Source organism: Talpa europaea, assembly GCF_964194135.1.
Source record: "Talpa europaea genome assembly, chromosome: 5".
In the NCBI taxonomy this organism is placed as follows: domain Eukaryota; kingdom Metazoa; phylum Chordata; class Mammalia; order Eulipotyphla; family Talpidae; genus Talpa; species Talpa europaea.
This window is the reverse complement of record NC_140071.1, coordinates 52,838,637-52,861,808: the sequence shown is the minus strand read 5'-3', so window position 1 is coordinate 52,861,808 and position 23,172 is coordinate 52,838,637. Positions and strand designations below refer to the sequence as shown.

The 23,172-nt window shown below is 41.9% G+C and overlaps 1 protein-coding gene across 5 annotated transcripts in view; it reads left to right on the top strand.

The window, feature by feature from the left end:
- Nucleotides 1-21,586, top strand: part of PIK3R1 (phosphoinositide-3-kinase regulatory subunit 1) — a gene marked incomplete at both ends in the record, with an annotated part of 66,606 nt that extends 45,020 nt beyond the window's left edge. For 3 of the 5 annotated variants that reach the window (XM_084233272.1, XM_084233270.1, XM_084233271.1), the window contains 12 exons: nt 4,248-4,379; nt 5,189-5,390; nt 5,590-5,669; nt 16,748-16,853; nt 17,597-17,695; nt 17,783-17,963; nt 18,093-18,218; nt 18,867-19,009; nt 19,220-19,396; nt 19,484-19,552; nt 20,209-20,379; nt 21,397-21,586. In XM_084233272.1, coding sequence (XP_084089398.1) covers nt 4,248-4,379; nt 5,189-5,390; nt 5,590-5,669; nt 16,748-16,853; nt 17,597-17,695; nt 17,783-17,963; nt 18,093-18,218; nt 18,867-19,009; nt 19,220-19,396; nt 19,484-19,552; nt 20,209-20,379; nt 21,397-21,586 — 1,676 coding nt within the window. Of the gene's footprint in view, nt 1-4,247; nt 4,380-5,188; nt 5,391-5,589; nt 5,670-13,403; nt 13,420-15,066; nt 15,356-16,747; nt 16,854-17,596; nt 17,696-17,782; nt 17,964-18,092; nt 18,219-18,866; nt 19,010-19,219; nt 19,397-19,483; nt 19,553-20,208; nt 20,380-21,396 lie in introns of those variants that run through there. The other 2 variants (XM_084233274.1, XM_084233273.1) reach the window with 2 other exon arrangements.
- Between the last annotated feature and the right edge of the window lie 1,586 nt (nt 21,587-23,172).

Below are 23,172 nucleotides of genomic sequence, written 5' to 3'. Positions count from 1 at the left end.
ATGTATAATTGTGCAAAGAATGCCCACATGATACTTAATAAATGAAATTTTGAAGTGTAAGGCAACTTCAAAGTGAGGCAGCTTATGAAATTTTCTAGAAAAGATGTTTCTGGGGAAAAAAAGAAGGAGATTAGATCTTTATCTGTAAATAGTTTCACTTGAAATGCACCACCCACATGCTTGAAGCTTTTAAAAAGGGTTTTCAACTTTTATTTTTCTTTTGTACATGGAAATCAATCTCACACACTTACCAGGCTTGTCTTCTTTGTTATTGAGTCTCCTGTCCCATCCACAGGGCAGGTCACTGGAAACTGACTGGCAGAAATCTTAAGGTGAAAGAGTTATTTTTCTTTATTTTTAACAGTTTCACCGGGATGTTAAGAAAACACAGAATTTTGTCCTTAGCCAATTGAAATATATATATGTATGTTTTGGTCAGAGAACTGGTCAAATTGTACATGCTAGAAGACACAGGAAATGCTTAGATATCAGAGACGGATGAAATGGGAGCTATTTGAGAAACAGTGGTTAAGTTTGCAAATGTGACCAAATACAAAATGATGCAATTATTTTTAAAAAACAGTCTTCACGCCACTGGTGAGATGGAATAAAAAACCAAATTCACGTCAGCAATAGACTTTGACAGCTTTCCTTCTCCACTTGAGATCAAAACACATGTAGAAAACTGGTTTCATTTGGACTCCGTGTTATCAAAGTGAATTTTGTGGCCAGAAAAGAGTAAACATTATCTAAATTTAGAAGTAGATCTCCAGGACTGTTTGCAACCTGAGGATTGCAAACTTGAGGATTTTTCAGGTCATAAAATATTATAAAATAATCCTGGAGGAAGCTCAGAAATAAATCACTTAATATTTAAAAAAAAAGAAAAAAACCCCCACTATAAAACACCCATAGCTTTTAACAAGCTCTGTGAATGGCCAGTGTCTGAAAAGGACAGACATGGGGGACAACAGCCCCCCTTTATTGGCACCTACTAAGTTCTTTTATCTTGCCCACATATTAACCTTGTGATATAAATACTGGTTTCTTCTCCGTTGCAAAGCTGTGACTTGCATCCAAAATGTTCTGATTCCAAAAGTCTTTATTTTTTTCCCCCCTACTATAGCACATTAAAATGAATTCTTTGTTTTCTTGTCTCATTTGACTTGTAATGGTGTAAATTTTCTCCTGATACTTTTTTGTTTCTCTTAACTGAATCAGGCTTTTTCAACCTGAGCACTGTTGACAATTTATTCTGAGTAATTCCTTGTTGGATGACTTGGGAGTCGGGGGGAAGGGTTCCCTGTGTATTGTAAGATGTTATAGCCCTTGCCTCTACCCACTCAGTGCCAGTAGCATCTTCCCCCACTTGTGACAATCAAAAATTTCTCCAGACATTGCCAGATTTCTCCTGAGGGTAAGGGTAGGGCAGTAAAAGTAAAAATGCCACTGAGAACTACAAATGTAAATGGAGATCAATTGGGGAGAGAAATTCATTCTAGCAGGAAGAGGGGTGAAAAGTTGCAGAATATTTACTGTTTCCATGTCGTGAGTATCCTCAGTGAAAGGTAGGGTGAAAGAGGATGTAAAATCTCTCAACCCAGACCTCAAGAGTACGTAGCTCTTACCTAGCTAGCTTCAAAAGTCATTTTCTGTAAGTCAGCGCTAGAAGAGCATGTTTAAGTAGTTTTAATGCAGAAAAAGAGACTTGGAGAACAAAGGTCAGAAGCCCCAAGGAACTTTGGAAGTTATAGTAAAAAATAGAACACACTATGTCCTCGACTCTAGTGGAATTTAATATAAGATGAATTTATCCCAAGACCATATAGGGTTATTGCATTCAATGACTAAAAAAGTCTCTGGAGTATGCCTCATAAGTTAGAGAAGGGTGAATTTGGTTAATTACTCTAAGGACTTTTTATAGTTCTGTCCACGAACATTTCACAAGCACATTCTACATGCTGAGCACCGAGGGATGCGAGGAGGGCAGGTCGGAGCCACAGTCCATGCCCTTGAGGCGCTCAGTCTCCTAAGGAGACAGGTAATTACCATCCTGTCTAAATGGTATCAGAGAGCACCCTGGCTGGCTAGCCTGCTCTCACACAGAAAAGGCAACAAAACCCTCCCAGGAGGCATATGGAATCTCTCGTGTCTTGAGGTTTCTACTGTCTCATTTTTTAAAGGTTGTTATACTTGTTTAGGATATGAAATCATATTTATTTGCTGGGCAGAGAGGTGTATTATTTGAAGCAGACAGGGAGTGAGGTATATGGAGGGGCCAGAAGCTTGCCAAAAATTGGTGACTGGAATGTTCCTATAGCTAGACACACAATTTTGAGTCACATCAGTAGCTGGATTATTTACAATGTTGATCCTTTATGCAAAGATCTAGTCTTACCTTTCCTATACTTGCTAAAGAGATGGCATGCCTCTGGTGAGTTCTTTGTAGGACATTTAAGTATTACCTCTGCCTCTTTACCCTTTACATGTCATCATTCATTTTCTTAAACTGACCCTTCCACATTTTATACCAGATGGGTTTTTCTCAGAGCTTTGCTGTATTGTGTGAGTATCTTTCGGGTCTTAGGGGGGTAAGTTTGCTTTATGATAATGATACGTCCAAAGAATTTCTATAGCTTCAGCCTTAACCTAGAGTGATTTATAATGTCACATTTAGTTTATGGGTATCCAGGGTCCCACCCCCTCCTGCCTATTCCTGCTGAAATACCTTGGGGTAAACTAACTTAGCTATTGTTCTCACCTAAGCCACAACCCAATTAAGTCAGTCACCAGGCAGTTTCAGTTATTGATACTGTCCCACACATTTCTAACTGTGTTAGAATTCAGACCTTGTCATTTTGCTTCAGACCATCAAAAACGTATCTTTGCTTTCAACAAAACTTCATTCCAACTTATTTGCTAACACTGGCATCAATAAAGCTGTGAAAATGTAGCATTTTGCTCATCAGTCCACCTCTTCTTCGTGGAGTACACAACTCTTACTCTCAAGTCATCCTTCATGTTGCGAGAATCACCTCCTTCAGCATCAGCCAATGCCTCTCCCACTTGAAGGTGCCCGTGGTCATTCCTGCCCCCGACCTCTGTTCCCCATGTCCCTTCTTTCTGCTGGGCACTGTGCCTTTCTCTGTCCAAATACTCAGAGTGGTTTTGACTAATGCACACTATTATTGTATCGTCTGGCCTCTTTTCCAGCTGAAGGACTCAGTGGATAGATGTGCCTGTCTTATCTTTGTTCCAGACAACTCAGTGCCCATAAGTTAAATTAGAAATACCCTGTCAGAATCAGGAGGAAATGCTCCAAAGATATTCAATTATTTGTATGAATATTCTTGCTAAAAATTCTGTAATATCTTTGTGCTCAATCATTAGTTTCTCTGTTAGGTTAAATTTGTATTAATTCTGAGATACAGTATTTTATCAACTCAGATTTTAGGAAATCTAGGAATTTGTATTTCCTGCTTCCTGTTGAAGTTTTAGGAAGCATTTATTATATGATTAGCCGTTCCTAGGCAGAATCCTTCTCAATCAGGGTACCCTCTAGAAGTTATCTGGAAATATTTTGGGGACTTTGTGTTTTCTTGAACTGCCACAACAGATTATAGAGGGTGGGTGACCTAAAAAACAGAAACCTATTGTCTCACAGTTCTTGAGGCCGAAAGTGTCAGACCAAGGCAGGTGTGGCTGTTAGCGTGGCCTTCTCCTTGGCTTGTACATGGCTGTCTTTTCCCTCTGGCCTCCTGGCCTTTCGTCTGTGCGTGCTATTCCAGTGTATCTCCATGTGTCCAAATCCTTTCTTCGTACAAGGACATCAGTCAGGTGGGAGTGGGGGCCCCCCTCATGACCTCATTTTAACTATCTCCTTAAAGACCTTCTCTCCAAATATGGTTACTTTCTGAGGTGCAGGGGGTTCAATGTTTCGGCATATGAATTGTGGGGAGACACAACACTTGGCCCCTAAGAATAATGTTTTATTGCTCCAAAGTCTGAGCAAATGTTCCGGGCATCCTGGGCAGGACCATTGTACTAAGTGCTTGTAGTATGGGGGACACATCTCCACAAAGAAAAATGATTCTACTCAGAATGCCAGCCACAACCCCTGTCAGAAACTCTGCTAATAAATTCTCAAGTATCTTTGGTTTGTCTTCATATTGTTTCCTTTCGTGTGTCACATTTAAGTCAAACCTTCAGAAAATGTCTGAATTTTTTGTTTAATGTTTCTGTCATAGATGCCGCATCCGTGGACTTGGAAATGATCGATGTGCAAATTTTAGCAGACGCTTTCAAACGGTATCTCCTGGACTTACCAAATCCTGTCATTCCGGTAGCCGTTTACAGTGAAATGATTTCTCTAGCCCCAGGTTTGTTTTCTCTTGGAGAACCTCATTGAGCATGTACTGAGATGTGGATATGTTTGTAAATGCTACTAAATGTTACCTATGGAGAGAGATTTTAAAACTATTAGTAGAAAGAGACCCTCCCCCGCCTGCTGGCAGCACAAATTCCATTCCTTAGTAGAGAATTTGAAGTCCCAGATTCTCGTTTGCTTAGGAAGACTGTCCACATGTTGAAATGGCTAATTGTTAACCGTTATCAGTGTTAACAAAGTTCACTACATCAGTGAAGGCCACAGTGTTCCATTGATTTCAGGGAACCAGACTAGGACCCATTCCTGGGGATGTTCTTATCTTGGACTTATGCTTGAGGATGTTCTTATCCTCTTCCTCGACTGGCCGTGACAAAATGTGTTGAGGGAAGCGGAGTCTCAGTTTTAAGAGCTAATGCTCAGTTAAAGTGCTGTGGGCACAGGAAATTGTGGTTCATCACCTTCAAAGTTAAAAACCTGCGATACTTATCTGATGCTCCTTCAAATTAGCCAATCACAATCTCATTTGAAGCTGCTCAATAGAGGGCAGATCTCTGCCGGTACACCCTGAACTTTTTGTGGTTTTTTTTTTTATAACAAGAGTTTCTTGCATTTCCATTTGACTTGAGATTTCTACTTTCTCACAACACCCGTTCTAACGTGAGCAAATGTCCTGGATGCAACTTCTGATGACTTTGTTTTAAGTGAGTGCTTTTTCTGTAGCTAGAAGAAATTTTCTAGGTATTTTTCACTGATATCTAGACACATTCTCATGCCTTTTTTTTTTTTTTTTAAACCTTCTAGAAGTACAAAGCTCCGAAGACTATATCCAGCTGTTGAAGAAACTCATTAGGTCGCCTAACATACCTCATCAGTATTGGCTTACGCTTCAGTATTTGCTAAAACATTTCTTCAAGCTCTCTCAAATCTCCAGCAAAAATCTTTTGAATGCAAGAGTACTCTCTGAACTTTTCAGCCCTCTGCTTTTCAGATTCCCAGCAGCCTGGTAAGTGAATGGAAAGAAATGTGCATTTGGGGTGATGAGGGTAGTGCTAAATTGATAAGTAAGCTTACTCTACTGGTGTCAGTTCACAGATGCATAAGCATATTTACACCGGACACCTTCACTTGAATGTGCATGAATAAATATGGGTTTGTGCTTCAGGGAAATGGTTTCTAATAAAACTTTTCATTTTTTTTTTAAGCTCTGAGAATACGGAACACCTCATAAAAGTTGTAGAAATTTTAATCGCAACTGAATGGAATGAACGACAGCCTGCACCAGGTAAAGCCTTTTCAACATTTAAAATGTCTCGTTTATTTTTAAAATCCTGAGAAATGGTAGCTTTAGACCTCCACTGACTTAACAGGTTTCTTGTGGAATAAAGAACCATATTACCTTGGGATTTAAAGGAAAAAATTACCGGAATGATAGTGTAGATGGTAAATAGTACCCGGATTTCATATCTGTGGATTAAGTGCTTGGTTTGAGAGGAGGGTTCTTGGGAGCGTTCTCTGCATCTCTCAACTTTTATGCTTTTGGTTGTTGAATTAATTATGGAGTTCATTTTAATTGTTGACATTTTTGTTTTTCTTTCTAATACTTATAAAGTAGGGGATTTATAATTACTATATAATTTAAAGTATTTTGGAATGCGGTTTTTGGAAGCAGGTATACCGAGAAATGTCTGTTAAAATAAACATTTTCAATAATGCAAGCAGTATGAAACCAGGGTGTTCACTGCAGTAAGCTAGAGCAAGCCAGACACTTCTTTGAAAGCAGGCTAGCTTTCAATTAGTCACTTAAAACAAAGCAGGAAGTGTAGACCACGCTAGCAGTGGATTTAATCTAAATCGATGTATTTTTCTTCTACCGTGGAAAGTCTCAACAACCTTGCTTTGTTATGCACTGTCTAAAGGTTAGCTGAGAGAGGCTGGTCATTTGAGTAGTGATGGGAACCTCTAAATGAAGTGCACTTTCAAGACCAGCAGAAGATGCTGCCTGCTGTCTTCGTTTATGCCTAGGATTTAATAACACATCATGATGTGATTATTTATTATAAGTAACTCATGCAGATTACCAAATTTATCTCTGGATGAGCAGGCATGGGGGGGACCCATTTATCAGTGGCAACGAATTTGTACCTTTTTATGGTTGTTACATAGCCAGGCCTGGTGGTTTGTGTTTGGTTGGGACAGACTGATTGAGGAGAGGGCCGAGGCTTAAAACCCACCTATAGGGATGGGGTAAAAGGTGGGATAGGGAACCACTCACGAGGCAGGTATTGGGAGGGGCTTCTGTGGACAGGCCGCAAATGGAGTTCCAAAGGTGAGGGGGGCAACAGAAACAAGCATGTATAGAGGAGGCAAGCAAGGCATGCTCCACTTACTCCAAATCACATCTCTTGGATAACCAGATTCCTCAGTCTATAGGTGAACTGTATCAAGAAATCTGTCAGTAGACGGCCTAAAATTTGTCCTGGGGAGTGCCTGACTCATGTGACTGCTTGGGTCACTTGTGACTAGATTTTGGAGCTCTGTGTTGGTATTCAGAAGCTGCCTTTGGGCTCAGTAGGAAAGAATGCGGCGAGGTGAGACGTGCCCTGTGGTGAGTGGACAGAGCAGGTGCGGAACATGTCTCCTGGGTGGGGAAGGAAGAAACTAGCAAGACTAAGTGTGGGACCTTGGGCCAAAGGTCGAGACTGAGACCTTTTGCTCCCTGTGAGTTGTGTGGGAAGTGCGTCTCCCGGCTGGGCTCTGCTTGCAGTGTAGGGCAGGGGCGGCACTGGTCTTCTGGAGAGGGGAAACACGGAAGCTACACGTCAGACACAGTTGGACAGATACTCACAAATGTAGCACAAAGAGTTTTTGAGAACTTCTACAGAAGATGTGGCTACATCCCATGTGAATTTTGATGAAATTTGATGAGTCTGACTGGTGTGAACTGGTTAAACGTCTTTATCAGTTTCAGCCTAATTCCCCCAAAGGAAAAAAATCATCTGCAACCATTTTCATAATGCACATTTCGCACTGCTCGATGTGTCTCAAGACCTAACTATATTCTTCTAAGAAAGAATTCCAGTTTGCCAGTTCCAAAGGTGGATTCATTCCGGCAGCTCTGTTGAAGAATGACAGATAAGGCCTTGAACATCAATCAGCTAGACTAGCCCAGAATTCGTGCAGTCCTTCCAAAATCATTGAATCCAAGTAATACGTAAACTCTGGTTGGATTCATTCTTGCCTATATGTCATATTTCTTTGCTTCTCTGGAAATTGCATGGATGCTTGTGAATTAAATGGATGCTTCAGCGTCTCTCCCTTGTGCAAATATGCTCCCATCCCCAGAGAAATGTCCTCATTCTGAATACCTTTGCATTCAGGAATGGCTCCAGTGCAAATGATTGGCAGGGCACCCGGGTCAGAGAAATGATTTCTCAGGCCTGGTTGGAATGCGACTTTGCGTGGAGCCCTTCATCATCGCCCTGGCATGTGCTGGTACCCAGAGGGCTTTGGAAGCAGAACATCAGTGCATCTCCAGGGAACAGTCATAAATCATTCATTTGCAATAACTTTATTGTTGTGGAAAGAAAATGAGTATTTGAGTGATATTTAGGAGAGGAAGCCTGACAGAGGGACATCCTTTCTTGTTTTGACTGGGTAGGACTTGAGATGATAGGCAACACTACTGCTTTGAGGAAAAGTGTCAATTTAAGTAAGACCCATCGGCAAATGCTATGTAACTAAATACTAGGTGGGAATGCATGTACTATAAGTATAAAAGGAATCTGAGAGAAGTGGCTGGTGACTTCTTAGGGTACTGAGTAGGCAGGAAAACTCATAGAAGAAACAGGATTTGAAATGGGCCTTAAAGAATAGTACAATTTGAATAGTGGGAGGAGAACTAGCATTTCAACTCCAGGGCCTTCAAGTTGTATTCAAAATAAATTGCAAAGTACAAAGATAATGGCTTGATATTTTTACGAGACTTTACAAAAGGAGTAAATATTTTCATGGACAGTGTCATAACAAGCATCAATTTAGAGTTGAAAGCACTGCCCCAGCTCTTCATTTGGACACGAAGAAACCGAGGCTCCCAGAGGCTGAGGATTTCAGCTGCTGCTACCCAGCCAGTGTGTGCTAGATCTGGACTGCCCCGGAGTCCAGCCTGCCGCTGTGTCTGCTGCCCTCATTTTTGAAACTTTCATGGAAAAGGTGGTGGATGTGAGTGTCCAGTCAAAAAGTCCTGTGACATTTCCAGCCAGCAGCAGTGCATGAAGTTCGCTCCCAAGGGTTACATATAGTAAAGAGGCACATGGTGATTGTTTTAGCTTTGGGGATAAGGCCCGAATTACTCCATTAGTCACATGGTGGAAAGAACTGTTAAGAGGCAAAGCGGTTTAAATCTCAACTCTTGCTGCTTTCCTTGCCAAATGCATCAAGTTTGCCAAATGCATCAAGTAGGCCAGCCTTTCCAAACAGTTTTCCTATCTGTGCAATGGGAATAATGCCTCTGTGCAGAATTAAATGAGGTGATAAGTAATGAAGCTCATGGATCCCATACAAGGTCTCTAGTTTTAAAGGCCCTGCCAGAGCTGGCTTCTGCAACTTAGCAGCTCCAACTCCTCCACCCACTATTCTGAGTTAATACTGTCTGAATCCTCTGAGGCCATGTACCCCTTTTACCCCCATATTCCTAGTCAGCAGAGCCAGGCCTCTGAGAGTCCTAGGAGCTTTAATGTAGATCTGAAAGAGACATGCATGCTGGTCAGTTGTTGTCGGTGCCCCACTCCCTCCACCCCCAGTGCATCGCTGGGAAAGCAGGAAGGTGTTTTTTGTTTTTTGGAGACCCTTTCCTCTATGTAAGGCCCTTTATTAGTAAGTGGAATAACTAGAATTTCAGTACCAGCACCCCCTGCCACCTTACCCAGGTGCCTTTGCAAAGTGCACAACATGTGCAACAGCCCACAGTGGCCCCAGAGCGCTGTGAATTGCATGTGCACCCAAGTAGGTCCTCCTGCTTTGTCCGTAAATTGTCAACCCATTCCATGTTTGTGCCCCCTGTTCGCTTACAATTAACTGCTCTGTAGTTGTTAGTATCACCTGTGCAACTACATTTTCTTTTGAGCGCTTCCTAGCATAGAGTGGGTTACAGCATGATAACCACCCAAATGAAATTTTTTTTTTGTCTTATGATAAACTTAAGAACTTTCTCACACCAGCCGATTTGATATATCTAGCAAGCTTGTGAAGTAAGGATTCTCCCCTGTATGAAAGGAAACTGAGGTTTGAAGGATTAAGCAGAGTCCATGCTCAGAACTGTGTTGATCGCTTGCAGTTTCATTTGTTACTAAAAGACTTGAAAATATTTAAGGCCAAACATCAGATTTTCTTGACTCATTAAGGGTTATAGTTACCCTCTCAGTATTGAGGTGGCTACTGTAGATAGCCATAGGGCAACTAAGGTAAAAGCAGCACCGTTTGTCATGGGGCACTTTCGAATGAAAGCCATTTTAAATGTATTTGCATTTTTCAGGTTTCATGGGTATATTCAGAAATATTAATGTTACATAATTGAAGTCTAATATTGCACCCTCAAGCCCAGAGTGGAAAATAAATGACTATTTCTCCTCCCTGCCCTTCTACACCTGTCAGAGTTAATTTTTAACCACTGGTGCATTGCAAAACATTTATCCTGAAGAACCTGATTCATAAATCTTATTTTAAATGCTGTGGGCTTGGTTTTCAACCAAGACTGAAGCAAGCACTAAGGCAGAGGGAAATGACTGTGAAAGAGTTTTACTTGTCTCTGATTTTTTTATTGAGTTTAAAATGTGGTCTGACGTTAGAGTGTTGTCTCAAAGGTGAGAAATGAAACCTTGAAAAAAATCACATGCATTTAGGATGGGTAGGAGTAAGTAGAGGTATATAGAAAAGGAGGCCATTTAAAGTGTGCTCAGAAAGCCACATATCTCAGGGTGCACATGTGGATGGGTGCGGCCCAGTTGTACTTTTGTTTTCACTATGCAGCCTCCTGTTTCTCTCAAGGGACAGTATCTGAGAGGGAAATCGTGGGAGGGATAGCTTTATTTCCCCAAGCTGCAGACACACCTTTTCAGGTACCTTGGTGGGCTTGTGCGTAAGTAAAAGTGGGCTTGTTTATAAACTGAAATGGACTTTTTCCTTAGCGTGGGGTTGCTGGGAGCACTGGACATGGATTAATGAATTTGCATCATCCAGAAAGGCCCTTCTGTCCTAAATGAAAATTACGAAGAGAGGCATTCATTTAACCCTTAAATGAAGATTTTAGTTCATTTATTCTTCACCTCCTTTTTAAAAAATGGTCTTTTGTTCATAAATGATAGCGTGCAAGTGTTTGAGAAGCTGTACAGATGAAAACTGGTTGTGGAACATTTGATGAAGCTTTGCATGTATGAGATACTGTGTTCCATGTGTAACTTTCAAACATATCTTAATAATTAAGGTACATAGATCACACTTGCTGAGAAGTGAAATAAGTTCTATTTTTGATTCCAAAATGAGCCTTACAAAATTGCGATAAGGGGAAAGAAAGACATATTGTTTGGCAGCATCCAGAAGATAAAGTTAGTTTTCAATGATAGGTGTAAATGTTCCAGTGTGGCTGAGTTCTTGGGGTCTCAGAAATGCTGAAATTAAAATACAGGGTTTCTTGACAGAGCCTAGCTACCACGTGAAAAGTAGTTAGGCTATCTGCACATTTGATTTCTTTGTTCAATTTTGGACATAGTCTGAGATCAATGAAACATAAAGTTGATCCTTTTTTCCCCAAGCAGGAGCTACTGACTCTCTTCTACCAGCAGAGGGCTCCCTTTTTAAACTAATAAAGAGCATGTGTCTTGGGAATCACTTTTCAAAGACTAAGATTGAATGGGAAAGGACTCAGCTCATACTTTCAGCAATATAATAGAACCTCTGTGGTAGACGATTATATATATTGTGGAAATCTGTTTGAAGCAAGTTTTCAAATCTTTTCCAAGACTTCCTTTAGTAGAGGGCACACTGCTTCTCAGTGAAAAAAATTTTTTTTTCTGAAACAAAAAAAAAAATCCTTAGATGAGAGCATTTTAATCTTAGGTTTTGACATGCACTCTGTGGCTCTAGACAGGTATGCTCACGTGACTGATGTTCCCAAAGTTTCTAGCTTCAGAAAGGCTATTTTTCAAAGTAGGGCAAGTTATACAGCTCACAATGCCAGGGTATTTTCTGAATTAACTACATGTCCCTGTGATCAGCTGGCTGGAGCTGGAATATTCACGGACTGTTTTTGCCACCCATTGGAAAAGTAGGTTTTTATGTCAATTGCACCAGAAGAAAGTTCATAAAACCACTTTCATTGTGCATTTAGCAGTGCTTCCCAGATATTGCAAGCAATCCTGAAGCTGGTTCCTCCTGCCTGTGCACTTTTGTCAGCACCTGGGTCTTCCTTTATCACTGCATGTGACCACTGGGTCATTACTGCCCACAGCATCTGAAGGTATTATTAACAGAACCCACTTTCTGAAAAGGAATTTTTTTTTTAATCTAAACAAACTAAAATAATCACTAGAAAAGAAAGTTTTGCTGTAGGTGTGGCATTTTTGCATGTGGCTTAAGAGAAATTAACTTCAGTTTCGCTTGTTCATTTTTACTTTCTCTGGCAGAGGGAAGTGAAGAGCAGGATCAGCTGGGTAGAGAAAAGGGAGTTTAGAACCAAGCAGCAAAAGACTGTTTTCTGATCCTAGTGGTATAATGTTGTACGACTCCCTTCACCCCTCTATGTCAGAAGTGTGTGTGTGGGTAATGAGGGAATAGATTGATCTCTGCAATGCTTTCTGGCTTTAAAGCTAGTGATTCCATGATTTTACACTGTGTATAGTTCTCCGGATAATAGTAAAGCCTTCTCTGCCGATGTTCTTAGGAATTCCTTAAATGTTAGCCAACGGTCCTAAATCTGCTTCACTCCAGCTTTCTCAAAGTACAAAACTCCTCTGCAGAGGTGTGCCCCTTCTCTTGCTCCCTGTCGTGGGTTCTGGGTAGCCATCAGAGGAACAGAAAGCAGGCACATCTTTTATTATAAAGTGTACAGCAATTGAAAAATGAGCTGGAACTGACCAGTTCCAATAGCCAGAGGGGGGTTTTCTTCCTTTGTTAGCCCTAAGGTGCTCACAGAGTAGTCAGTACCCATGAGAGTTACAGTAGTCTCCCTGAGGATCCCAGGCTGCTATGAAACATTTTTAAAGACCTGTTCCCCACGGAGAGCTCCGCGGGCGGGTCCAGTCCACCTGCAGGCTGTGTGCTGGTGGGTGGGTGGGGGTGCACACGAGCATGGCACCGCGCTCTGGGCCGTTCCGAGAGGTTCAGGCCTTTACAAGCAAGGCTTTGATTCTATTTTTTGCTGAACTAGCTCAGCCACTTCCTGTGTTTGGCTGCGCAGAGTGCCTGGCTTACCGTGGCCACTTGAGCCCCGCGAGCCAGCGAGCGCGCCGCCGCAGCCGGCGAGAGAGGCTATTTTAGGTCCCCTCACAATGGCCTTCTCATTTCCTCAGCGAAATGAGCAAGTTGGGCTGGCGTTGACCACTTGTTAGCCGATGACAACTTTGACTTTGACTCGCGCACCCCTCCCCCACCCGAAATCCCTAGCTCAGCAAATATTTGAACCTGCCCAAGTTAATCATGAAGCTGCGATCTTTATCTGAGAGAGACGTGCGAGCGCCCGGGCTTTTTCCCTCCCCCGTACAGTACCGACATCCAGTGGGTTTCTCTATGGGGAGCCGGCAGTGAGCAGCTGCTGGGGCCGCACGATTGTCTGGTCTGTGGGGCCGCGCTGCGAGCGCCCGAGGGTCCTGCAGCTGCCGGTCCCTGCGCGCGCTCGGCTGCGCGAGCACTGCCCGCCGCCGGGAGGGGGGCCCGCGGGGGCTGGTCCTGGCTCTGGAAGAAGCGCTTTGGGGATTTTTTTTTTCTTCACTGTCAGCTACCAGCATTTCAAAGGAAAATCGCTGAAATGCATAACCTGCAAAGTAAGTTGCTTTTCATTTGTGCACCTTTCAACCCCCCATTGTGTTTTGTAGTTCTGTGAAAGGTTTATTTCGTGTGTGAGTGTGTGAGACAGAGAGATGGATGGGAGATTAGGGGAGACACTCCCCATTTCCTCAAGGCACTGTGTGAGGGAAAGATGGGGATTAGGGTGGAAATGGAGAAGGAGGTAAATCCAGATCCCTGGGCTGGACGCTGGTGCCTGGCCGGCCTCGGAGACACCATGGAAAATCACCTGTCTCCCTGTCCTTCTCCCTGGGTTGATCTGCCACATGGGGCCAGCAGCAGGACTGGTTTGCACCAAAAGCCCCGGGGTCCACAGCTGCTCCCAGGACTTGTCTCCCTTTTGGAAAGAGGGGCAACAATTTCATTAAGATTTTTTTTTCTGAGTTTTATCCTCGAACATACTCCCCCCTGCACCACCATGTCTACCAGTTTTATTTGAATTTTACATCTACTTAAACCCTTTCAGCAAATAGAAAAGAGGGAGTGGGAGAAGCTGGGAAGACTTAGCACTACTCGGAGAAGATGTTGGCTTGGCTCATTTCAGGATTTCAAATTTGACAAAGTTTGATAAATGTCAAGGGCTTCTTTGTCTTTATATGATGGATATACATAGATCACAAAGCCCACTGTACTTTTTAGTATCAGTCACATTTGCAAGGGGGCTTCCCCCCCCCCCCGCACCCCCATCATTGTATTGAAATGTCCTGAATGTTAGCTTCCAGTAAAGGTGTCAGGACTGTAGACAAAATGGCTTTAAAGAAGTAAAATTAATAATTAGATTTATAGAATGGATTGCTTTACATGAAATACTGTAAAGAAGGAATATTATTATTTGTTCCTGGAGTGAGACCTTTGAGATAGGGGAGGGACATAAGCCCCCCAAAGTGATTACATCACCCTCCCCCGTAAGCTGTATGAGCTCCAGAATGTGGCTGAGGATGGTTCTTACTGAGAAATACTTGGCAAGGTAGCTGTACTTCTACTCTGCATTCTACTCTGCATTCTTCCGATATATGGCTGCTTTTGGGGGGGGAAGGTGTAACTTAAGTAGACCAATTTTGCTAGTAACATCAGAAATTCTCATTAAAAATGAAGTTGACAAGTATGTTTACTAAACATCTTCCTTCCTGGTAAGAGTTTGCATCCTTAGTCCATAAAGTCTATTTTCTTGCAGCTGTGCTTTGAAGCACGGTACATTCATGGCAGTGTTTAAGTTCTGAGTTTTCTGTATCATGTAGGATGGAAACTAAATACCCCATTGCTACAGTTTAATCCTTTCCATTTCCAGTAGTGTATACCTAAGGTCCTTAAGTACCTTTCTCTATATCATTTTGATGCCTCTTTGTAAGATTTTTCAACCAAGCAGTGACCAGGCTATCTCTAAACCCAGATGCACTAGGGGAAAAAAAAAAAAAGCTACGTGCTGCAGCATATCAGCTTTTGTCAACCTGCCAACAGCGGAGCGTACCATGCTGCAAAGGAGTAATAAAAAAGGAATTAGAAAACTCACTGCTGGAGGAGAACAGTCAAATTAAACACCTTTTTGAAACGATGAGCCTGTGTACGTTACAGTTCTATTAAATGTATGTTCTTCTTGAGGTTGGGTAGTGTTAGGGCCGGTGGAGAAGAGAAATGATGAAGCAGGAGTGGTCTGGTGACATTTTTCTGACTTGATTGGCTGGGGCGTGTGATGTAATAGGTTACAGTGCAGCCCCTTATAGGTTTTAAAATGAATTCCAAGACACCATTACAAAGAAAGCCGGACTCTTTTCTTATAACTGAGCTCAGCCAAGGAAACTCTCACACAAATGTACAACACTGTTTGGAATATGGAAGACCTGGATTTAGAATATGCTAAGACAGATATAAATTGTGGCACAGACTTGATGTTTTATATAGAAATGGATCCACCAGGTAATACTGCAGTATTCTTGTAGAAAGCTAGTTAATTTTATGGCTTTTTTTTTTTTTTTTTGGACAACTACCGGAACAGATCCTCTTTTGATTTCTATTTTTAATTAATTTGTTCTAATTAGTAAAAATTAGTTTGGTCATAGCTTGAAAATTTAGCAAATTGTTTGACTGCCTGTGGAAGCAAGCAGATCAGGCTGTGTGTGGTAAATGTTTAAGTCTTGAATGGATATGAGCTGAATTCCATGTCTTAACTGGTATCTGTTAATCAGGGTCCTTTGCTATTTAGGTTATATTGTGGCATATTGTTCCTTGAATTTAAAGGATGCATCCTTTGTGCTGTTTTTCTCTGTTGACAGTGGATGAGAACAGTGTGATACTTTGCTGTGATAACACTTGGGTACTTTAGAAAGCATGTAAAATGTAGCAGTGATTGCAACTCAGTTTTGAAACTATTCTGAATCAAAAATTGAGGTTTTGCCTGTTCTCGCTTAAGATACTATAATGAGAAAAGATGTTGACTTTTCATTACTTAGAGTCTTTATGAAATAGTCTCCTGAAGTAATTTTTGCATAAATGCAAATGGTAACAATGCTTTCAAACTTCGGACTTAGAATGTAGCTACAAAGCCTAGCCTTATGTTGCTTTCGAATTTATTTCATTCCAATGTTAGCCCTGCACCCAATTAAGAAATCCAGAGACCCATGGTAGCCTTTTATCTGTCCCCGATTGGTATATATAGGAATACTGATTTGACATTGAGGAAGAGGGGTATGGTTTGTAATCAGTCTTGGCATAGTTTATCGTGTGGAATATTAATGTGAATGCTAAGGAAATTTAGGTCACAGATGAGTTTCTGAAAGTGGCTTTTGGCAGAACAGTGCCTGTAAGACTAAGATTAGAGAAACCCAATTCCTCCTCTTTAAACATATTGCTGTAGATGAGCTGTTTTATTACCACAACAGCATTTGTGGAGGGCACAAACTGAATTTGGCTTGTAAAATTAAATAAAAGGAAATTAAAGCTAACCCACGTGATTCCTCCTGCTCATGGTTTCTTTAGCTGGATTTGAGCAGGCATGAAACTTCAACATAGCGAGAAGTCGAAAATGCCATGGTTAGATTTACTTTGAAATTCATTTACTTGGTCAGCCCAGTGTGTTAGTCTCTAAGCTGTTCTCTCTCGCCGTTTTTCTTTTCGAGCCCTGCTCGGAAAGATGTCCCATTTTAAGAAAAATAGCTTCTCTGGAACTGTGGATTATCGCTGTATTTCAGTCACTCCCATTTTGTTCTATATAAAAAGGTTTTTTATCTAGAGCCATGTCAGTCTAACTTAAAAGTGTTCGATGGTACTTGAGAGATTGCAAGCAACTTCTTCTTTCTCCTCAATCTGCAGCACTGCCTCCCAAACCACCAAAACCCACTACTACTGTAGCCAACAACGGTATGAATAACAATATGTCCTTACAAGATGCTGAATGGTACTGGGGAGATATCTCGAGGTAAGGCTATAGAGACTGTGAGGAATAGTTCAGAAGAAGGGAAAGAAAAGCACCAGCTTGCTAAATTCCATTTTTAGGATAGCATCCAACATAAGCATGAAGCATAGTTGGTTCTCTTCCAAAGACGACCAGAGAAGTCACTGAGCACTGGAGAACTGTGGGTGCTGGATGCCACAGGAAATTAAATACCAGAGAAGTTTCATTATTGACAGAGATGTCAGGAAAGCACCAGGATGCAATGGCACTGCCTAAAGGCAGACTGGAAAGTCACTGTCTGTTAGGCAAAAGAATTAATGTTATTATGTTTAAGATAAGAAAATGGCACTTTACTCCTTTTTCAAGGGAAGTGAGGTGTTGGGGGTATGGGGGTGGGGAAGGAAGCCTGTTTGGGATCCTGAATTTGTGTCCTGATTTGGCAGAGTGGTTGGAGTATTTGGTAAAAAATGAAAACTTCACCACTGGTAGTGAAAGTAGTATTTTTTTTTAATTTCCCATGCACCTGTTTGTAATGAGATGAAATTTACAATATTCCTTTGTAAGCACAGAATCAATCTAGTCCTGAAAATGTAACTGATCAAAATCAATCTGTAGGGGCAGAGGGCATATGTAGGCACACTGTATGCTTTGATCCATTTTGCAGTGAACTAAAACTGCTCTAAAAGATAATGTCTATTTAAAAAAAAAACAGTGTAAACCCACACTCTCCTCGAGGTAAGCATTGTCTTGTATTCTTTTCATTTTAGGGAAGAAGTGAATGAAAAACTTCGAGATACAGCTGACGGAACCTTTTTGGTACGAGACGCATCTACTAAAATGCATGGTGATTATACTCTGACACTAAGGTGAGTCAGAGAAAGTGGCTAACATTGGATTGTTTCAGTGGACGTTAAAACACATTTCTAATGCTATTTTTTATATCGTATGTGCAGAAAAGGAGGAAATAACAAATTAATCAAAATATTTCACCGAGATGGGAAATATGGCTTCTCTGACCCATTAACCTTCAACTCTGTGGTTGAACTAATAAACCACTACCGGAATGAATCTCTAGCTCAGTATAATCCCAAGTTGGATGTGAAATTACTTTATCCAGTATCCAAATACCAACAGGTAATCAAAACGGAAAAACTGTATCTAGTCAAGCAATGTTGTCCATATCAGATAGCTTGTGAAACAACTATTATTTGATGAAGATACCAACTGAATTTTTCTTTCTCCTTTGCTCTCTAATCCCTGTAGGATCAGGTTGTCAAAGAAGATAATATTGAAGCCGTAGGGAAAAAATTACATGAATATAACACTCAATTTCAAGAAAAAAGCCGGGAATATGATAGATTATATGAAGATTATACCCGTACTTCCCAGGTGAGTTTTCTGCGAAAATCAGATTACAATTTCAGGACTCTTAGTTATTAGAAGCATCCCAAGGAAAGGTTGACTTTAAAAATAAAGTGGGGAGAGAGATCATTGTGGATTATCCCAGTAATTATTCATGGTATAGCTCACCCTTTCATTGAGGGAAACCTCTACGTATCTGACTAAGATGTTCACCTGATAAATGAGCTAATTATCATGACATAATTCCTGCTTGCAGAATTCTTTTTAGATGGGAAGCTCCCCAGATTTGTATCACCTCTGCAGTGGAGATGTGGCCCTAATATGCCAGCCATGAAAAGTAGAGGCTGCAGCTGCTACTGGGTTTTCTCACAGGCTTAACCTTGCATAGGCTGTCACGTATCTGGAACTACAAGAAAGAGTTGAAGGCCACCTGAATGCCATAAACTGCTGATAAAGTGGAATAGCTAAACAGATGAAAGCTGTAGGAATGGCCGGGCAATCATTTTCTCCAGATTGGGGAAATTCTCCCAAGGAAGTGTGTGTGCCTGTGTCACCTTGCTACCATAGTACTTATGTGCTAGGAAGTCATATAGACCTAATGTCCCAGTAGTCTTTGCAGTAAGAATTTGCTCTGTGAACGGGATAGGACATTGTCTTATTATAATTGTATCGCAGGAAATCCAAATGAAAAGAACAGCTATTGAAGCATTTAATGAAACTATAAAAATATTTGAAGAACAGTGTCAAACCCAGGAGCGGTACAGCAAAGAATCCATAGAAAAGTTTAAACGTGAAGGCAACGAGAAAGAAATACAAAGGTTGGTGAGCCACGCATGTGTTGTCCTTGCGCTAGACCTAATGAAAATCCTCTGAAACTGTTTAAAGATGATCTCACTTGCTGTGTTCTGAATACCTTGAAAATGATAAAAAGAGAAAGTTCGTTATCTGAGGAAACTGCTGGGAATTCACAGCGAATCCTTCCTCATGTACCCAGGTGATTCAGATGCATTTCTCTTGCTTGCCTATAGGATTATGCATAATTATGAAAAGTTAAAGTCTCGAATCAGTGAAATTGTGGACAGCAGAAGAAGATTGGAGGAAGACTTGAAGAAGCAGGCAGCTGAGTACCGGGAGATTGACAAACGTATGAACAGCATTAAACCAGACCTCATTCAACTTAGAAAGACAAGAGACCAATACTTGATGTAAGTATTAGCAGGGGAACTGTGTGAGTGAGTGGCCGGTAACTGCTCAAATAAGTCATTGATGCATTTGTTTTAAAATGTTTCCAGGTGGCTGACACAGAAAGGGGTCCGGCAAAAGAAGTTAAATGAGTGGCTGGGCAATGAAAACACGGAAGAGTAAGTAGCTACTAAAGGTGGGAGATGGCACTACTCTTTCATTTTTGGAAAACGCATGACTTGCTTTGTTTTCAGAACAAGTAAGGCATTTCACTGAGTTTGGAACATCTTGTATAAACTCAGTCTCATTATCCAGACTTGCAAAGTGCAGGGAAGGGGGAGGGCTGCTCTTTCCCATCGGGCCGTCAAGTGACACTGCGTCCTTAAAGATGTCCCTGAAACTGGGAAGAAAAAAAAAAATCCCAAAATATTTTGGGAACGTTCAGAAAGACAAACAATTATGTTTAGTATATTTTTGAAGCTTATGCTTTGTTTGAATTATTTGAAAGCTGGCACTCCTCCTAGACAATTTCCCAATCTAAACTGGACAAACAGGATCACTTAATACCGTCCTCTTTGCCCAGGTACCTAAGCACAGTTGCTGACTTGGAAACAGGGATCTCCAACTTAGCACTGCTCTCTGTGCCCAGGGAGGTTACACTGAAGGCTAATGAATTCAAGAGGGAAACTCAGGTCAGAAGGTGGTTGAGTCAGGCCTGGCTCGCTTGGTAGGAGGGGCAGGAACGAACGAGGTAGAAGTGACAAAGGGGGCTGGAGGGGCCAGGCGAGTGGCGACCATACACTCCATTTAGACGCCTCCTCTCCTGCCTCCTTAGCCAATATTCGCTGGTAGAAGACGATGAGGATTTGCCCCACCATGATGAGAAGACCTGGAATGTCGGGAGCAGCAACCGAAACAAAGCTGAAAACCTACTGCGAGGGAAGCGAGACGGCACTTTTCTCGTCCGGGAAAGCAGTAAACAGGGCTGTTACGCCTGTTCTGTTGTGTATGTATCTCCAGGACGCTATTTTCTTATTATGGAAGTGTTCATTGGGCAGGGATTTGAGAAAAATCTTACAGTAAAATAATGTAGATGCGGACATAAAGCACAGTATTTCAAAACCCCGGAGTACTTGCTCCTCCCAAGGCCCAGTAGAAAGACACCTGCTATTTGGGTTGCAAGACTGAGGTTTGGGTCCCAGTGCAGCAGCTTCTTAATCCTGAGAAGTCTTTTCCAGTTGCTAAAGTGGAAATAGCAAAGCGTGCTTTTATTTGGCCCCCATTGCTCGGCTCTGTGGTAATGTGCGTGAGCACAGCGCCTCGGTAAAGACCCTGGCTGCTGTCCTTGAGCTGACACCCAAGGAAATACACCTTTCTGTTTGCTTAGTAGCTTGGGGAGACCTTTGAAAAGGGAATTTTGCATCACTAGCACCATTTCAGAGGGGTGAGTGTCCTCTTCGACACTTCCAGAAGTACATCCGACTCTGTGGTCTGCTTCCATTTAAGCAGAGAACTAGTCCGATGGGGAAGGAGTGAGAAGAACTCTGAGGGAAAGTGGAGTAAATGCAAAAAGATGGGGAGTTGTGTAGACAGAGTTAAGGACGGTCTGCAAGAGGAATCTGTCAAAAAGGGTACACTAGTGCTGCCCTGGCCGAACCCCGGCGCCGACAGCAGTAGGGGGCAGCCACCACGCTGCACTTGCTGCATTCCAGGCAGGCTGTCGTGCACAACAGCTACATGATCTCAGTGTAGTGCGCAAAGCCACCCTATGGCATGGATAGCACTAAGGTCTTCCTAGTACACCATTTTCAAGTGGAAAATACAGCCCCTCGGTGAAGCCAGGTTACCGACCTGGGTCACTCAGCCAGTGAGTGACACGGCCGTTCAGCCCCACTCAGCCAAGGCTGTGGCCTGCAGAGAAGGCACGTTCTCATGATGGGCACTTGATTAAAAACCCCTGGTGGAGTTGTGGAATTTGTCCTGGATAAGCTCAAAAGGCATTTTTTCCCCCTCTCCTCTCTAGGGTGGATGGCGAGGTAAAGCATTGTGTCATAAACAAGACAGCGACTGGCTACGGCTTTGCCGAGCCTTATAACTTGTACAGCTCCCTGAAAGAACTGGTGCTACATTACCAACACACCTCCCTCGTGCAGCACAACGACTCCCTCAACGTCACACTAGCCTACCCGGTATATGCACAGCAGAGGCGATGAAGCGCTGGCCCTCGGATCCTTCTCCTGGAGTTCACACACCCTGAAACCTCTGGAAAGCACAGGGCTTCTCTCCAGCCTGACCTGTGAATTGAGCTGCGGAAACGAAGCTGTCTGCCTTCAGATGGGACTCGAGCTTTCTTCGACAAAAAGTAGTAGGGGAAGACAAGCAGCCTCACGCTGCTGTGCCGTGACCATACGTTTCTAATCCGGATTGCTTACCCTTTTTTTCCAATTTTTTTTTTTTTTTTGGGTTTAATTTAAAGCCACAACACCACAAAGAGAAAAAGAAATGCAAAAATCTCTGCGTGCAGGGACAAAGAGGCCTTTCACCATGGTGCTTGTTAATGCTTTCTGAAGCTTTACCAGCTCAAAGTTGGGACCTTGTAGACCTCGGAGGGTGGATGGGCTGAAGAGCCCTGCCTGGGATGCTCGGTCCAGCCTGGTTTAGCCTGGGTGTTGCTGTGCACGGTGGGCCCAGACACATCGCACTGTGGATTATTTCATTTTCTAACAAATGAATGATATGTAGCAGAAAGGCACTTCCACTCACAAGGGACACTTTGGGAGAATGTCAACTCACGTATGTTCAAAGAAAATTCTGTTGTAGCAAAGTGCCAGAAAGTGTTGTTTAAACTTTTCCAAAAAAAAAAAACAACCCACCAACAAGGAAATGAGCTTGGAAAACCAGACTTAAAATGACATTCAGTATATAAAATATGTACATAATATTGGATGACTAACTATAAAATAGATGGATTTGTATCAATACCAAATAGCTTGTTTTGTTTTGCTGAAAGCTAAATTCACAGTGCTATGCAACTCTTAATTTTTATTAAGTTGTTCTCTCAGTTTCAAATATACCTTCAGAATAAGCTTCCCCACCCCAGTTTTTGTTGCTTGAAAATATTGTTGTCCCTGATCTTTTTGTTAATATTCGTTTTTATTTTTTTTTTTAAGAAGAAATGTACAGGATGCCAGTAAAAAAATGGCTTCAGAATTAAAACTATGAAATATTTTACAGTTTTTCTTGTACAGAGTACTTGGCTGTTAGCCCAAGGTTAAAAAGTTCATAACAGATTTTTTGGACTAAATGTTTTGTTGGGCAGTGCCTGATAAGCTTCAAAGCTGCTTTATTCAATAAAAAAGAAAAGATATATGAATATGACAAAGTATCGCTAAGTTTGACAATGTTGTTTCAAGACGTAAAATACGGTACCTGACAATGTTTGTTTCCTAAAGAATTGTGAACTTCTTGAATCTAGGGAGGGGGGACGTAGCAATGGGGTGTACAGGTGGGATGTTGGGGAGGGGTGGCAGGGTGGTATGCACTTTCTCAAGATGACAGAGAAGAAGTGAATTACTGCAGAGCAAAGTTGCTTATACTTCAGTCTTTTCCCATTTTTGATCTTCTAGTTATTAGCAATTGAGGACAACTACACCAAGCGACTATAACTAACACAGGCAGCTGGTCAGAAATTTCAGCCGGCAGGGGCAAGTTAGGCTCCAAGAACCACATTCACCTTTGTTTGCAATGTTGATTTAAAGGTATACCCTGCATCTATCAACCTTCTCTTAAACATTAGGCT